This window comes from Lacerta agilis, chromosome 2 (assembly GCF_009819535.1).
Source record: "Lacerta agilis isolate rLacAgi1 chromosome 2, rLacAgi1.pri, whole genome shotgun sequence".
NCBI lineage: Eukaryota > Metazoa > Chordata > Lepidosauria > Squamata > Lacertidae > Lacerta > Lacerta agilis.
Window position 1 is genome coordinate 105,368,598 of NC_046313.1, and position 17,604 is coordinate 105,386,201.

The 17,604-nt window shown below is 43.0% G+C and overlaps 2 protein-coding genes across 2 annotated transcripts; one reads left to right on the forward strand and one right to left on the reverse strand.

Annotated features, from left to right (window-relative positions):
• Positions 1–778: 778 nt before the first annotated feature.
• Positions 779–3,718, reverse strand: LOC117042374 (early activation antigen CD69-like). Its single transcript, XM_033141922.1, has 4 exons — positions 3,697–3,718; positions 3,321–3,502; positions 2,236–2,450; positions 779–1,197 (listed from the first exon to the last, which is right to left on the reverse strand). The coding sequence occupies exons 1-4, from the start codon at positions 3,716–3,718 to the stop codon at positions 1,074–1,076; spliced, it is 543 nt and encodes a 180-aa protein (XP_032997813.1). The 3' UTR covers positions 779–1,073.
• A 9,617-nt stretch (positions 3,719–13,335) lies between these two features.
• On the forward strand, positions 13,336–16,720 carry LOC117042965 (killer cell lectin-like receptor subfamily F member 1). The gene is made up of 3 exons (XM_033142586.1): positions 13,336–13,392; positions 15,126–15,280; positions 16,464–16,720. The coding sequence occupies exons 1-3, from the start codon at positions 13,341–13,343 to the stop codon at positions 16,575–16,577; spliced, it is 321 nt and encodes a 106-aa protein (XP_032998477.1). The 5' UTR covers positions 13,336–13,340; the 3' UTR covers positions 16,578–16,720.
• Positions 16,721–17,604: the final 884 nt, after the last annotated feature.

Genomic DNA, 17,604 nt, shown 5'->3' on the forward strand with positions numbered 1-17,604 from the left:
GATTGGCAAATTCTGGGATACTCCTGTATGCCAATCAGGTTGCGGATTCACTTCCACCTAGAGCTGGATTGGGTGGCTCCTGCAGACCAATCAGACTGCTGCATTCTGAATCCTGTTATTCTAGGACCAATCAGACAGCTGCATTTTGGATCCTATTCAACTCAGTACATAAGAGGGGTGGAATGGGGTTGGGACATAACGGGGCGGGGTCAGCTTACATGTGCTCCACCACTGCGTGTGATGACCCAGAATGCAGCCCCCACCAAAACAGGGGTTACCATCTGTCATGGCTGCTTTAGTTGAGATTCCTGCATTGTAGGGGGTTGAACTAGATGACCCTTGGAAGTACCTGCCAACTCTATGATTCCCAGGGCTTCTGCAGCCTCTCCCAATACAGAACTTAAGGAGCTACATGTCATTAGAGTGCTGATGGCACCATATTCCAGAACTCCCAATGGCTTCATATTAAGTAGAACTGGGGGCAGAAAGTGCCCCACAGAACCCAATAGCACAAATGCCAGGGGTTCAAAGAGCACTATCTCAATGCTTCTCTCCGGACTAGACCAGACATATAGGAATGGAACCACTTGTTCCCAGGGGTCCGTCTGTTTGCACATATGTGTCAGTGGTATGTCTAAACCCACATACGTGTATAGACTTGACGTACACTCTTGAGAGGAACGTAGCCTTTTTGCATGGGGTCAGGATATGTGTCCATTTAAAATGTGTGCATGCCTTTAACACTTTTGCCTAATCAAGAATCTGTCATATGAGGAAGTTGTAAGGATTTGGTTTATTACATGGAAATGAAAGAGACAGAATATATGGGCGCTGCCCCAGAAAGTGGGGTTACAAAGAAGCTCAGAAATGCACACTTGATTTTCTTCTTTCACCTCCAACAAAAGACCCAAGACAACAGCATGATTAAGTCAAGGTGGCCATTCTCTGTTTCAAAAATAGGGAAAGCTGCCCTTGAAGATGACTTGGAAAGTTCAGTTGGCCCAAAATGCAGAGGCCAGATTACTGGCTGGGGTTCAATTTGGATCTCATATGTTGCTGGTTAGGATGACACCCTAACCTCTGCTCCTTGTATAAGTATCAGGCTGGTTGCAGATCCAGTTTCTTGCTACGTGGCAGTCTGACACAGCAAAGTCAGTGCTCAGAAATGCACACTCTCCGTTTCCTTTCAGCTCCAACCTGCAGCAAAAGAACCAAGAGAACAGGATGATTATAAGCCAAGGGGGGTCATTCTCTGTTTCACAGAGAGGGGAAAGTGTTTAAAATGACATATCTCACAGCACAGGTGTATTGCACTTCTGGCTGTGCTCACAGTAACCTTAAGATTGGCTACAGTGGTCCCTCTTTAGTGATAAGAGGTAGGGCCTCCTTGCTGCTGGCACAGCAGTTAGGGAATTATCTCCCAGTTGTCTATTATACAATTTTTTTAAAAAAATATTTTTGTTCACTATCCATCTAAAAATGGGAAAATATGTCAACATGGTCCTTCATCTTTCCATTTTAAATGGACATACAGTATGTATAAAATCAAAGATATCGCTCACTTAATCTTGCCTGCTTTTTAATAAAGAATTAAGCATACTGTTTTGTCCTGATTACAGTGTTCCTGTGGTTCTACTTGTAATGAAACCTGTTACAAGTAGAACCACAGCAACACTGTAACCAGGACAAAACAGTATGCATAATTCTTTTTTAAGCATATTGCATTTTTATTTTGTGTATGTAAGCTCTGGTCCATGGGGTCACGAAGAGTCGGACATGACTCAACGACTGAACAACAACAACAAGCTTCTGCAATGAGCTGGTGAAAGCTATGCTAGAACTCATTACAAGTAATAAAAAAAGATATTTTTTCTAACTGTCTGTGTTTACTTCATATCTACACAACATACTTCTCTTCTCTGCATGGTCAGGGCTAGTTTGATCTTTCCAAGGCAGGAAACATGAACCCTTCCTTCTTCATTCACAAACCTATTCCGTTGGTTGTTCCACAAGAGTCCACCCCCACTCCCCAATCAGAATTTTGATCCCACCCTCCCTAACCCCATCTCTTTATGCTACATTAGTTTGAGAATTGGGTTAACATCTAATAGTATCTAAGAAATATTATATCCATGTACAAATGTGGAAGAATGGCAGATCTGTCTCTAGGCAATTGTCAGGCTACTTGGTGGTTTGCATCCCAGAGTCCAGACACTGAAGAGAACAAGGACTCACGTGTTCTTGAATTCTTGCCCATTTCCCCATTTCCATGTTTGTCCAGAGTCCTTCCTCAGACCAATCCAGTGAGCAGTGTCCCTGATGTAGCGCAAAATGAATGCCTTAAAGCCACACAAAATTTCAGATTTAGAACTGCTGTCTTCAAAGAAATCCCTTCTTATCCCTCTGTGTTGGTGTGATTCTACGATTCTGTAGTGGAGCTGATCTTGTATCTGGAGTGGTAGATGTGTTAATCTGCTGCATCAAAAACCAACAACCACAACAAGTGGTTGCTTAAGGACTAGAGAGTTGTCAGATGTAGGAAGTGTTCTCCTCAATAAATAGATTGTAGATATGCACAGTGAGATAAATATGGCTAAACAGCAGCAGCATGGGGTGGTGATGTGGTGGCCTCACTCTGTATTTGCCAGGATGAGAATGGAGCAGGGCAGCTGCAAAGACCTCTTCACTGCTTTGCAGGCCGAATTGCAGCAAAGGGACTGCTGTTTCTGGGAAGATGATGATGATGATGATGGTGATGATGATGATGATGATGATGATAATAATAATAATAATAATAATAATAATAATAATAATAATAATAATAATTGTTGTTGTTATTTATACTGCACCCATCTGGCTAGGTTTCCCCAGCCACTCTGGGTGGCTTTCAGCAAAATATTAAAATACAATAATTCATCAAATATTAAAAGCTTCCCTAAACAGGGCTGCCTTCAGATGTGTCTAAAAGTCAGATAGTTGTTTAATTCTTTGGCATCTGGTGGGAGGGCATTCCACAGGGCGGGCACCACTACCGACAAGGCCCTCGGCCTGGTTCCCTGTAACCTCACATCTCACAGTGAGGGGCCCTCGGAGCTGGACCTGAGTGTCTGGGCTAAATGATGGGGGTGGGGGCGCTCCTTCAGGTATACTGGGCTAAGGCCATTTAGGGCTTTAAAGGTCAGCACGAGTACTTTGAATTGTCACCATTGCCAGTCTTCCTGCTCCAACACCAATGCTGAGCTTACATAATTACAGTGGTACCTCGTGTTACCCCTCCCTTCCTCCGCCCCCCCCTTCCTCCACCCCTGGGTTGGACGTACCTTTTCTTGCTCACTGTCAATCACAGCCAGGGCAGAATTATGTGAATCACAAAATATCTGACTGGAAGCCCAATCTCTTTTTTCCTCTGAGAAAAAGTAGCATTTTCCCTCATAGTTGATCCACAACGCCGGACAGGCTCGAACAGATGACACCTCACATAATGGCTGATTAGTATTCTGTGCTGCAAATGTAAGAAAAAGAAAACTCTCCTCTGAACTTGCCTACATTGTTGTTGTTGTTGTTGTTGTTGTTGTTGTTGTTGTTGTTGTTGTTATTTTAAGATTACCAATGCTAAAATATGAGTAGACATATATTAGCTATATATGATCATCAAATGATGAATATTTGTGCAGAATTCCCCCCCCCCCACCTTACATTCATGTCTGGCCCAAGACATTTTGCCACCTGAGGCAAACTACAAAAATGGTGTGTCCCTTCTTGCCAGGGAAGAAGGGGTGAGTGAAGATATACATCAGGGACAAGCAGGGAGGGAAATCAAATCAACCTCACCTGACGGCTGAAGTGGGAATCAAAGGCCCATTGTGATGGGGAAAGGGACCTTCTCTGAATCACGCCAGGAGACCCAGGAGGACAGCCCTCACCATTTATTGCCTGGGGTGGCTGAGCAGTGGTTACTGTGGACGCTGTGAGTGGATTGTTGGCATCTCCTCTTGGCAGTCCTACCGCTGGCACTAACCAGCAGCAGGGGGCACTGGCCAGCGGGCACTGGCCTAGAACAAAGCACTAAAAAATAAAGGTTTCAAAAATCAGAAAACTCACCTACCCACCAAACTATGATGGTGATGATTATGATTATGATTACAGCTATGATAATAGTTCTTTTGGTTACACACTGTTGATTCTCTGAAAGGAAATAAAACAGACAAATGATGAGGGTCGTGCTAATGCCTAGAATGGGAGCTATAATTTAATTTATCTCAGCTGGAAGTGGCATTTTGCTGTTCTGGTCATAGGAACAAAATGAACAAAGTTGGGGAGGGGGGAGCTACCAAACTGCAAGAAAAGGAGGGAAACTGCAAATGCACAGACGTACACTTGATTTAACCTAACAGCACAGCCGGCCCTACTGTTAGGCAGAAGCAGGCAGCCAATTTTGGGTATCATGAGAGCGGTGCAAATTATTCACCACTGAATGTACTATTGTTGCTGTTATTTTTGCTGTTCTGCCTCAGGCACCAAATATGTTTCCATCTGATCCCCCCCCCCCCCACTTATGACACTATATAAGCCAGGGTTTTGTTTTGTTTTTGCTTTTGAAATGTTAAACAGTTCTGTGATATCTTCTGGTTTCTTAGCTCTCTCCCCATCTTGTGTTGAAAATCACAGATGATTGGGTATAGATGCATGCACATAGTCATTCATTTGACTCTTACCGGTAACTACCCTCTGCCGTCTCTCTCCCCCACCCCACCCCCGGTGCTGGAATGTGACAACTCTGATAAAACAGAAGTGGCTTCTTGCTGGTCTTCTCCATTCAAATGTTCTCCTTCCTGGACCTCTTTTGGAGACGGACAGAGGAGCAGTGTAATCAAACTGCTCCTCACCTGGATCTGGTGAGTGTATGCGTCTTTTCATATGAGATTTACACCTTTTGTACACATTGCTAAATTATCATGTGCTATTTTTTTTAACTTGATATAGATATAATGTGGTCCTCCGATATTCAGTAGTATATTGAGGTCCCCCTGTTCAGTAGTGTTTTGTTTCCAAGTGCCTCACAGCACCAGGCATAAAGCCTTTCCGACTCACCTTTCATTGCAGGTCTTTCATGCGCTCTTGCTTCAGGACGATTCCTTAAACAAAAGAACATGCTTGATCGGATCGAGGGTCCTTCTAATCTATCAATATTCCTTGCACTCCCTTGTTGTCTGGTGGTCCCACTGGATAGACATCTCCTTTGAGTTAGCCGCCATGAAACGTCTCTTTCCTGAATGGTTGCAGCTAGTTCTCAGACTCCACCACAGTAAATGTGAAGATGACAGCGATTTCGCATTCGCTCAAACTGAAATGCATTTGCCGTTTTATTGCCCAGTCTCGCCCATCTTAAATTGCTCCGCTGTTGGGCACCTTTGGAAGCTTTTCATATTCTGCTTGGGGGTTGCTGTCGTTTTTAAAACAATAAACAATGCTTTGGTGTTGTCTTCCCCTTTGCTCTCTTCCCTGACTCAACAGTCATTACTGAATAAATCCAAAACAAAATATAAAATCAAAAAATCCTTCCAGTAGCACCGTAGAGACCAACCAAGTTTGTTCTTGGTATGAGCTTGCATACCAAGAACAAACTTAGTTGGTCTCTAAGATGCTACTGGAAGGATTTTTTTGATTTTATATTTTGTTTTGACTATGGCAGACCAACATGGCTACCTACCTGTAACTGAATAAATCCAGTAGAAAAAAATCCCTTGGGGGACCCCACTGCATATTTCTCCTAGTTGTGCTCAGCCTGGACCCTGAGATACAGCACCAAGGACCTTCCAGCGGTTCCCTCACTTCAAGAAGTGAAGTTACAGGGAAGCAGGCAGAGGGCCTTCTTGGTAGTGGCACCTGCCCTGTGGAACATCTTCCCATCAGATAAGGAGATAAACATATGACATTCAGAAGACATCTGAAGCCAGCCCTGTATAGGGAAGGTTTTTAATGTTTGCTGTTTCGCCGTGTTTGTATATCCTGTTGGAATCCACCCAGAGTTGCTGGGACAACCCAGACAGATGGTCAGGGTACAAGTAAAATTATGATGATGATGATGTTTACTTTCATACTTTGTTCTTCAAATAGTAAACTGGAGGAAAACTGATGCTGCATGAGTTCAAATGTGGGGGTATTTTTGGTAAGGGGTTTTGCCAAAGGGTTTTTTTTTATTTAAAAATAATAATGTTTAATGGATCAGCTTTATCTACATGTTTGTTAAGAAGGATTCAAAAAGACTGTTTTTGTTTTTTGAAACTATGTGTCATTTTCCTCTTCCTGGTTTTTTTATTTGCTTAGCAATTCTAGGTTTAGCAATGCTTTCCACAAATCTATGTGAGATACACATTAAGTGCATGGGCCTGTGATTTCCTGGTTCCTCATGTTATAAATTTGGGGTGGGTGGGTTAAGCTGTATGCCAAACCCCTCAAATCCCTGCATCCGGCAAGTGTTAAAAGCTAACCAAGCCTTCTAATTCCTGGAATAGCCAAGGTAGCTTCCTGGTGAGGCGATGGGGTATTAAGGGGGTTGTGCCAGATGGAAAATGAACTTTGCCACCTCCCTCAACAGACAAAACCAGAGTTGAGGACAGAAAGTTGCAGTGGCGTGAGCCAGAGGAAAAGCAGCAAGCTGGAGAGAGAGTTGGAGCAACATTTTATTTGTTTTTACCTTCTCTGGCGTGGGACATTTCTCTGTGGCTGACCATCCTCCATTTTTTCCTTCAAGACTGCAGGACTTGGACTCTCCTGTCCAAGGTCAGGAGAGTCGGAACTGGGTGTGCCAGCTGAGCTCTAATAATGACGGTAGTTGAATCTTCGGTTACTATTTGATTCAGTCTTTCAGGCTCCCTTCCAGAAAAATGTTCCCACAGTCTTTGAAACACTTCCCACCCTGCCCCCGCCCCATTTCTTCCACTTTTCTCCCTTCCACCCCATAACTCCACTGTTCACTACCCCTTCTCTGCAAACCATCACAAGAACAATTTCATAACCACGTAATGAAGCGACAATGTAACGGCAAATATCTTCCTATATATATATAAATGTAAGGTTTTCGTCATTCAGGCCCCATAGGAGGAACTGCAATGCTGTATCAAAATCCTGGATTGGGAGGAAGTCAGACTGTAGCCCCCATGGGAGGATTTCTAGTGCCTCATCACGATCCTAGAGTTGCATTAAGTCAGGGAGGGGAGGGGAGCAAGAGGGGAGCCAAGCTAAACAACAGCAGTTGCTGTAAATATGCTATACTTTAAACCAGCAGAGCAGTTCTACAGGGACATTAAGTAGAGACCGTAGCAACATCAATTAACATTACTCTCTTTCACGTAACCCCACTCTTTCCCTGATTGTTTTTCTACTTACCAGTTTAGAAGCTATTTGGCTCCACCAGCAAACTTCAGAATTGTAGAAAGTGTATGTAGAAGCTGGAATGAAGAGTCACAATGTTTTCTCAGCTGGCAGAGAAAGACAAGCCTCGTTTGCTTGGCAATGCAGGGTGCGGTCAAATTCTGATACGAGCTTGCATTCGTTTAAAGTGTTGGACTTTCTGGAACAGATGTAAAAGTCAGATCATATGGTGACTTTTACAGCTGCTCAAGACCTTGGCAGCAGATCAAATTCATTGTTACAGGGCATCGAAACCAACCTTTAGAATTTGTGCTTGCAATGAAGTTTCTTTGCCAAGTATTCTGTACAAATGCACTTATGAGGGGAAACTGTGCAAAAATGCATATACTAGTGAAAATAGCATACAAGAATGCATTATATAAGGGGCTTAAGACAGCTAAAAATTGTGTATATTAGGCAAAATTGCATAGATAAAATTGCATTTATTCAAACAGATTAACAGTAAAATGCTGGCGAATTTTCAAAAGGACTTTTAAAAAATTGCAAACGGATGTGTAAATGTGGAGAACTGAATTTAAGAGTGAAATGACAAATTAGACCACCTGTGGTGTGGGGTCCCTGTGAACAAGGAAGTGGCAGTAAGACCGCAATAGCATTTCTAATGTGGGCTCCCTATCCTAGAAACACTGCGCTTCAAACACTGATCTTTTTTCACTGTTTTATTCCATTTCACGTTCATTACCATTTTCTAACAAGGTTCTCAACAATTCGCACTTGACAAGAATGCATCACACTTGACAAGAATGCTTGGTGTCATTAAAATTTGTTTAGCAGTACATTCATCAACTTGTGAAGACCAAACTTACAAAGTATGGCCATTTAACAGCTACTGAGAGCCAGTGTGGTGTAGTGGTTAAGAGCGGTAGACTCGTAATCTGGGGAACCGGGTTCGCGTCTCCGCTCCTCCACATGCAGCTGCTGGGTGACCTTGGGCTAGTCACACTTCTCTGAAGTCTCTCAGCCCCACTCACCTCACAGAGTGTTTGTTGTGGGGGAGGAAGGGAAAGGAGAATGTGAGCCGCTTTGAGACTCCTTCGGGTAGTGATAAAGCGGAATATCAAATCCAAAATCCAAACTCTACTATGTGGTGTGTGCTCATGTGTGTTGAACTCTTCCTTGGCATAGTAGACTTTTTTCATTTCAGCAAAATAGAAAATTCTTTCCAGTAGCACCTTAGAGACCAACTGAGTTTGTTCTTGGTATGAGCTTTCGTGTGCATGCACAATTCTTCAGATACACTTCTTCAGATACATTTCAGCAAGCATTTTAAGTGAGTTTTCCTGATTTCATGGTTAATTTTAACTATCTCAAGTCAATTATAATGAGTCGCAACCTTGTTGAATTCTGATTAGAAGGTACATTGGTAGGTGGTTTATAAATTATTGAAATAAAAATAAATCATATTTTCATTCTTAGAAAAGAAGTCAACCAGTCAATCTTTTTATTTGTATGATGCCTTTCCGAAGTTAACACCTGGAGGAGGAGCAATGGAAACCACCTGGCCAAGAGCAGGGATAGCGCAAAGGAAGATGATTTGGATATGGGCTCCTGGCAGTGGACAACTGGAGACAACCCAGATAAGGAGAAGACCTGGGAGGTACTAGAGATTGGCAGCTTGGAGGATGAGGAAGAAGAAGAAGAAGAAGAGGAGGAGGAGGAGGAGTTTGGATTTGATATCCCGCTTTATCACTACCCGAAGGAGTCTCAAAGCAGCCAACATGTATGCATGTATGTATGTATGTATGTATGTACAAATAAATAAAATAATTACTAACCAGGCATGAATTTTACCATGTAAATTTCTTTTTAAGTGCATGTTAAACTGGTGGATTTTATCCACATTTCGGCAATTTGATTTATCTCTGCTGATTTCAGTTTCTTTTCTTATTGCTATTTTTAATGAATACTTTACAGCAGAACCACTTAAAGATTTTTTTTTAAAGCGGTGTGTGAACCTTGCTAAATAAATAAAATAAAAGGCAGACATCTATTCTGATGAGGAAGACAAAGGAACCATATGGATTCTTTTTGCCCTCACCTTTCTGCATCAGGAAGCTCTGCTTCAATTTTTCGAAGACCAGAAAACCTAACCTGACCTTCAACTACATTGGTCAGCAGCAGTGCTTGCTTCAGCGAATTACATTGGTTGGCTGGCTTGACTAACATACACACTTCCCTTGCAGCAGCTAGTTGTCCCATATCACACAAAAACTCTTGACCTTCTTTGCTTCTTGCAGAATGACAGATGGCTCTATCTATGTTGAGCTTGGTCTGCCTTCAGCGCCAACCTCTGCCAGGCTGCTTCACCCCTCACAAGGATCAAGTAAGTTTTAATGTTGGGGACTGGGGAGAGGATATTTTTTTCGCAAGGCTCCAAGCTGTTACTTACAGCACGGAGAACAGCATGTCTGCAGGGGCTGAAATATTTTTAGAGCAAATGTAGCCACAGAAGTAGGAGGTGTCACCTTTTGTGTGAGCATGTAGTTAGTCAAAATAACTAACTTTAGAGGGTTGCTAAAAGATGGGCACTTAAGCAACAATTCAAATTAAAATAAAAGGGAAGCCGAAAAGGATTTCAGAGAAACAAAAGCAGTGCTCATTTTGCTAGTATCTAAGCCAGTTTTCCCCAATTTAATCCCCATTCAGATGAAGTTGTTACAGTAAGTTGTTCATGGCACCTCTCTTATTTTGATTATAGAAAGTGTGACATTTACTGTAACAAGTTCACCGTAAGTACCAGCACCTGTTTTTCTAGAAAAAGAAGCACTGAATATGCTCAAAGAAGAGGTAGTTCTGCACAGTTCTGCAGCACCAGAGATATAGAAACAAGGTTTCATTTAGCAAGGTCTGACCATGTCCTTCCTTTCACACGCTGATCTCTGGAACTGTCTGTTCTCCGTGCTGTAAGTAACAGGGCCAGATTTGGGCTTCAGGTCTGAGGTCCTGTACCCTTGTGTTACGGGAACCTAGTATTAATAAGGGCAAATTTACAGGTGCCTCACCACATTCTCAGGGACGGCGGACTGCTCTGTGGATTGGATGGGCTGGAAATGTCATCCTAGGGGTCACTGTGATAGCCCTGTGTAAGTACAGAGCACATTTATTTATTTATTTATTTATTTCCATTTATAGGTTGCTTCTTGTGAAGTGACTTAACAATAGAACCATCAACCATTTAAAACAACAACAACAACAATGGCAGAGATTTCAAATGTGAAACAATGAAAGACAAATAAAAACAACAACCCCATTTCAAATCCAACAGATACAGGCTGCAATGAAAACCTACGCTCAGAAGGGTTGTTGAAATAGGAAGGTCTTCATTAATAGTCAAAACATAATTTGGCAGCAGTCCCTGGGAGCAAGGGCGGCCTGTTCCATATTGCCTCAGGGGTGAAATAATAATAATAATAATAATAATAATAATAATAATAATAATAATAATAATATTTATTATTTGTACCCCGCCCATCTGGCTAGATTTCCCCAGCCACTCTGGGCGGCTTCCAACAGAAATCAGATACAAAAATATTACACATTAAAAACTTCCCTGAAAAGGGCTGCCTTCAGGTGTTTTCTGAATGTCAGGTAGTTGTTTATCTCCTTGACCTGTGATGGGAGGGCGTTCCACAGGGCGGGCGCCACTACCGAGAAGGCCCTCTGCCTGGTATCCTGTAGCTTTGCTTCTCGCAGTGAGGGAACCGCCAGAAGGCCCTCGGCACTGGATCTCAGTGTCCGGGCTGAATGATGGGGGTGGAGACGCTTCTTCAGGTATACAGGACCGAGGCCGTTTAGGGCTTTAAAGGTCAGCACCAACACTTTGAATTGTGCTCGGAAACATACTGGGACCCAATGTAGATCTCTCAGGACTGGTGTTATGTGGTCCCGGCGGCCGCTCCCAGTCACCAGTCTAGCTGCCGCATTCTGGATTAATGCGGTGAAATGGGGAATGTGCCACCCCTTGCCAGAAATATTGCATTCTGGTCAAAAATTGTACAAAAAGGAACAGGTCAGGGTATTTTCATACTTTAGAATATGTTTGTTTATAAAGCCAATAGAGTATTTTGTATAAACAGATTTTATTGTACTGTATTGAGCTGTGATATAAAAACAGGTTATATGTTCAGAAGCTCCACATGTCAAGAATTCATAATAAAGTGGTACCTTGGTTTTCTTTCTTTCTTAATTTTTTTAAAATTGATTTTCTTTTCTCATAACAAATATCCAATATCATTACTAAACATTTATTTTTCAATTTCCCCCCTCCCTGTTGACTTCACTCAACTTCCATTTCTGGTTTGTTACATCCAATGATACATTCTGCTGTTTATATAGAATACTATGTTATCACATTGTTATACTCTTGCTCTCTGTAAATAAAATTGTAAATGTTTGTTTAAATCCTGCCAAGGAGCCCATTTTTTGTTGTTTCTGCAAATACATTGTAAAGGTTTCCCATTCTTTTTCAAAATCACTATTGTCCTTTTCACGCAGTTTGTCCATTATCTTTGCTAACTCTGCATAGTTCATCAATTTTTCTTGCCATTGTTCTTTTTGATGGTACTTCTCCGTTCTTCCAATTTTGTGCTATTAAGATTCTTGCTGCTGTTTTTGAATGTTTTTGAATAATTCTCTTTCAACAATATGCAATCCGTAAATTTCAAATTCACTTTCCAAAGCCTTATCCAATCCTCAGATTGTATATTATGACCTAAATCCTGTGCCCGGTACCTTGGTTTTCAAACACCTCCGTAGTCGAACGTTTCGGAACCCGAACGCCGAAAACCCGGAAGTAAACACCGTGGTTTTCGAATGCGCCTCGGAAGTTGAACAGGAAACACGGCTTCCGTTTTGAGTTTTCCGTATTGAGGCTTCTGCTTTCAGTTTTTGAATGTTTCAGAACTTGGATGGACTTCTGGAACGGATTGTGTTTGAAAACCGGGGTTGCTGTAACTGGTTCACATTGCAATAAACTAACAAGGGGGGGAGAGGAATATAAAAAATAAAAAATGACATTGAAGACAAATTCTTTGCTTTGTTTTCTGTTTATTGCTATGTGAACTAATAATAATAATAATAATAATAATAATTTATTTGTACCCTGCCCTCCCCGGCCAGGTGTCACAGTGTAGTACCAGTACCAGCTTGGCCCCACAACTGTGGGCAGGGGCGTAGCTAGCTGCTCTGGCACCCAGTGGTGGGTGGCATGCCCCGCGCTGCCCAAAACAAATTGCTGTGGCACCCCCATGCATGGCGGGGTGGGGCGATCCGTGCATGGGGGCTCAGCGGCGATCTGTTTCAGGGCAGGCCCCTGCGGTGTGCCAATTTGTCATCCCCTTCAAGGGTGACAACCGGGGTGGACCGCACCCCCTGCACTACACCCCTGACTGTGGGTGTCTGGGGCCGTAGGTGCATGGCACCAGCACCAAAATTTGTGGGTGCCCGGCTCCTTCATGGGGAATTTTGCACCTATGCAGTGTAGTGAGTTGACAGAAAGTGTGAGTGCAGTTGTTCTTGAGTGGCTCAATATCTGGCCATTTAAGTTCTTGTCAAAAATTGGGTTGTCTGGTTTTCACAGCCTAAAGATTTGTCTTGAACAAATTTTAGAAAGTTACAGGCAGTCTTTCCAAACCTGAGCTGTTACCTTAAAGGAGATACTGTGATATTCTCCTTTAATTAAAACAACAACAAACCCGTTTTATTTCCACGATGAAGGGAAAATCCACATGGAACGCTGGATTCAAGAAAGGAAGAGCAATACAATTAAGTACCATAACAAAAAAACACTGAATGGTCTTTGAATTTCTTCGCAGTTTGTTGATCACTTAAAATAAACATCTTTATTTGAAGGTTTTCAGACAACGAACCTTATGGGTGATCTTGAGAAATCCCAGGTCTGTCAGAACATGACTTCGCTGCAGCAATTTTTCTGTAAGCCACTTGAAAACAGCTCAGCAGGTAACTGGAGTGTTGTTTCTCAATAAGGCTCAAGGAACACATATGATAAAAGTGAGAGCTGCTGCCTTTTGGGACTGGGGGCAGGGTGGAAGTTGGGAAGACCAGAGAGAGAGGGAGCCACAGCCAAAGAGAGGCCGAGCCAACCGATTGTAGTTTTGTCCCTATCCTCTTCCCTGCTGAGATCTTAAAGGGCATCACTGAGACTAAGAAGTGGGAAGCCGATAGCCAGTGTCACCCCCTAGACTGGCTGTAAATAGGCAGATGGAAGAAGTCTGAGGGCAGATTGAGGTTTTCGTCCCCCATTCACACGAATGGACCAGTCTCCACTGCATAACAATTCCTTTAAGCTTCATAACCATTTCTTGATGACAATACTCCAGATAGGGTTTGCCTAAACCATGAGGCTTTAGATTTCACTTAAATTGTATCTAGTGGTAATCAAAACGCCACAAACAACCCGGAAAAATAAATGAACCTGTCAGTTTGCATTTCTTAGTATAGAAAGTATAGATCTGATGTGTAGAGATCTTTCCTATTCTAAGTAATTCAAGGGGGTTCTGGAAGCTTCTCTGTGTGAAAGAAACAAGCAGAAGGTTCATGATGTTTGGGTTATTGCTTCAGAGAAACTGAGTACGGCTGGCTTAAACTGGTTCTGTTACCTTTTTCTGTCAATGTCACGTTGCCTATAATACTAAGGCCAGAAGGAGCCTGGGTTTCACTTTCTCTTTCTATCCCTTTTCCTTCTGGTGTGGTGTTCTGTACATAGTATGCTACAGTGTTAAGGTTTAGTCTTATTATAAGTTATTGTAAGTTTAAGTCTGAGGCAACTGGATTTCTTATGGGCAGTGTCAATCCTGAGTGTATTGGATTTGTGACCATGATGCTCATTTGCCTTCAGTAGCAGTAAAGCTCTGCTGGATGAAATACAATTGCCTCTGGTCTATTTTTTGGGAATCCTGCAACGTGTTTAAGTTTTTACTCTGCTAACTATATGTCAGGGTTCTGCTCTGGATCACTATTGAGCAGAATTGCATGACAGAACTGTGGCGTTGGCCATTCCTTCTGAATAGGATTGTGCAGGTGGAGACAAAAGGGTTAACAAGCGGTCCAATAGGAATTCGGAGGCGGGGCTTATTGGGTTTAAGACTCAGCCCAAGGGGGGGGGAAGAGAGTAGCAGTTGGAGTTAGCGGTGGGCAGTTGGTGGTTGTGAGGGTGGTGTGTGGAACTTTGTGGTGGGGAGGTAGAGGAGTTAGAGTGAGCTTAAGGCAGAAAGGAGACTGAGAGGATAAAGTGTAACAGTGTATTTAATATAGAAAGCTTGTTGGTGTGTGAAAATAAACTCTTGATATTCTTTGTTTAACTTAAATCCTGACTGAGACTCAGTGGTGGCAGCGGAATAGTGGTGGCACAGGGTCAATAGTCCGTGGAATGACCGGGGGCCCTGTGTGAATGCCACAAGAACCAATCCTACAGTAACCTAATTTTATTGTAATTTATAGCCCACCTTCTACTGAGTACATGGTGTCCTCAGATCTCTCCCTTGGAATCTGTCAGAATGCACTGCAGCTCCCATTTAATACTTTGTTGTGTGTGAAGGAGAAAAGTGGATTAGCGAGGATGCAAACAAAGGGTTTTGTAGGGTTGCTCCTGTCAGTTACAAACCATGGTTTGTCATTGTATCTGGTGTAAACCTGCAATTTTTTTATGCTTCCACCCTGCCCCCTGCTCCCAGAGAGCTCTAACTGCACAGTCTGCCCTGAGAACTGGTTCCGTTTCAAAAGCAAGTGCTACTGGTTCTCCAGCGCAACACGAAACTGGACCGAGAGCAAAGACGACTGCAGAGCAAAAGACTCTCAATTGGTGGTGATACAGAATCAAGAAGAAGTGGTAGGTAAATAAGATTTCAGATCCACATCCCTTATGCATGGGGAAGGGGAGCCTCTGCTGAGATGAGTACAATTACACCTGGTATATAGTTACAGGTAGGTAGCCGTGTTGGTCTGCTGTAGTCAAAACAAAATAAAAAATTAAAAAATTCCTTCCAGTAGCACCTTAGAGACCAACTAAGTTTGTTCTTGGTATGAGCTTTCGTGTGCATGCAACAAAACCCGCAACACATTATAAATGCGTATAATCCTGCAACACCAAATGGCACTGTATAGCTAAAATCACAACTGGATATTTTCAATAGTGAGCTTTACAATGTTTTTTTAGCAGATCGTTTTGAGAGTGTTTTTTTTTTTAAACAGTTGTGTAGATCTAGCCCTAGATGTGCAAGTTTGGCAGCAGGTCAAGGAGACTAGGAGGACACAACACTCAGTACTTATTCCCATAATGCTTAGCTAGGCTATGGAAGTCACTCCCACAGAAGGCAATGCGGCCATCACCCTGGATAGTTTTAAAATAAATAAATTAATGGAGGATAAGGCTTTCAGTAAGGGACACATGTGGCGCTGTGGGTTAAACCACAGAGCCTAGTCTTGCCGATCAGAAGGTCGGCGGTTCGAATCCCCGTGACGGGGTGAGCTCCCGTTGCTCGGTCCCTGCTCCTGACAACCTAGCAGTTCGAAAGCGTGTCAAAGTGCAAGTAGATAAATAAGTACCGCTCTGGCGGGAAGGTAAACGGCATTTCCGTGCGCTGCTCTGGTTCGCCAGAAGCGGCTTAGTCATGCTGGCCACATGACCCGGAAGCTGTATGCCGGCTCCCTTGGCCAATAAAGCGAGATGAGCGCCGCAACCCCAGAGTCGTCTGCGACTGGACCTAATGGTCAGGGGTCACTTTACCTTTAAGGCTTTCAGTGGCTGCTAGCCACAATGGCTATGTTCCACCTCCATAGCTAGAGGCAGAGTGCTTCTGAAAACTGGTTTCTGGGAATCATTAGTGGACAAAGTGTGTTTCGCTCATGTCCTTCTTGCGGGATTCCTAGAGGAATATGGTTGCCAACCATGAGAACAGGATGCTGGACCAAGATAGGCCATTGCCCTAATCTAGTAGAATCTCGGCTACATTTACTTGTCAGAGAGGGAAAAGCTAGATATTATAGTAGAGACTAAATTGCAATGTTTGCAGGCCTTTATCCTGAGTAATATCCATTCACCACTGCTGTGGATTGGATTACAAGCAACACCTCCTGACTGGAAATGGACCTGGGTGGACGGCTCCCCATTAGAGGACAAACTGTGAGTATCTCATCTTACTCTGCAGAGCAGGGGTGGGGAGGGGCCAGATCTTTGTCTCCCCAAACCCTCTGGTCAGTCATATGCCATGCTAATCACATCAGGTCATTGACACCTGTCAAAATACACCCTTTGAGTGTACCCTAAAGTCCCAAGATGGGTCGCAACATTAAAACACAGTTGAAAACAATTTATGACCACAGAAATAAGGTGGGTCCTAAAAACATACCTTTCGAATGTCAGAGGCCAATGTAGAGGTGACTCTTCTGCATCCAACAAAAGCTTAATACTAATAATAATATATTATTTATACCCCACCCACCTGACTGGGTTTCCCCAGCCACTCTGGGCAGCTCCCAACACAATATTAAAACATGATAAAACATCAAACATTAAAAACTTCCTTAAACAGAGCTGCCTTCAGATGTCTTCTAAAAGTCAGATACCGGTAGTTGTATATTTCCTTGACATCTGATGGGAGGCGGGTGCCACCACAGAGAAGGTCTTCTGCTTAGTTCCCTGTAACCTCACTTCTTACAGGGAGGGAACTGCCAGAAGGCCCTCGGAGTGAGTCCTGCCCCTCTCTTGCAAAGAATGGCCAAGCAGGTGGATATGTTCAGCCTTTGACAAATGCTGTTGGCTTTCTCCTTCCTTTTGCAGGTTGAAAGACCTAGCTCCAGCTCAAGAAAAGTCCTGTGGGAGACTTAACGATAACAAAACTATTTCTGAGACATGTACTATTGAATCCAAATGGGTCTGCGAAAAGGAAGCTCTTCAAATACTTACAAGGAACAGAGGCCATTGAGTACCCCTGCTTCTTGCCCTCTCTGCCTGACCAATTTCTTTTGATCCAATCAGCTGAGTAGTATTGTCAGGTTTTGGGGAATCGGCTTCCTCCCATGTGGCGGATCAAACGAAAGGAACATCTTACCAATTAGAATCTTTAATAATCACAGTGCAAGAGAACAAAGAACACGTCTACTAGAAATGGCGGTGCTTCCAATTAAGGGTCACTCCCCCCTCCGTCCCTATTA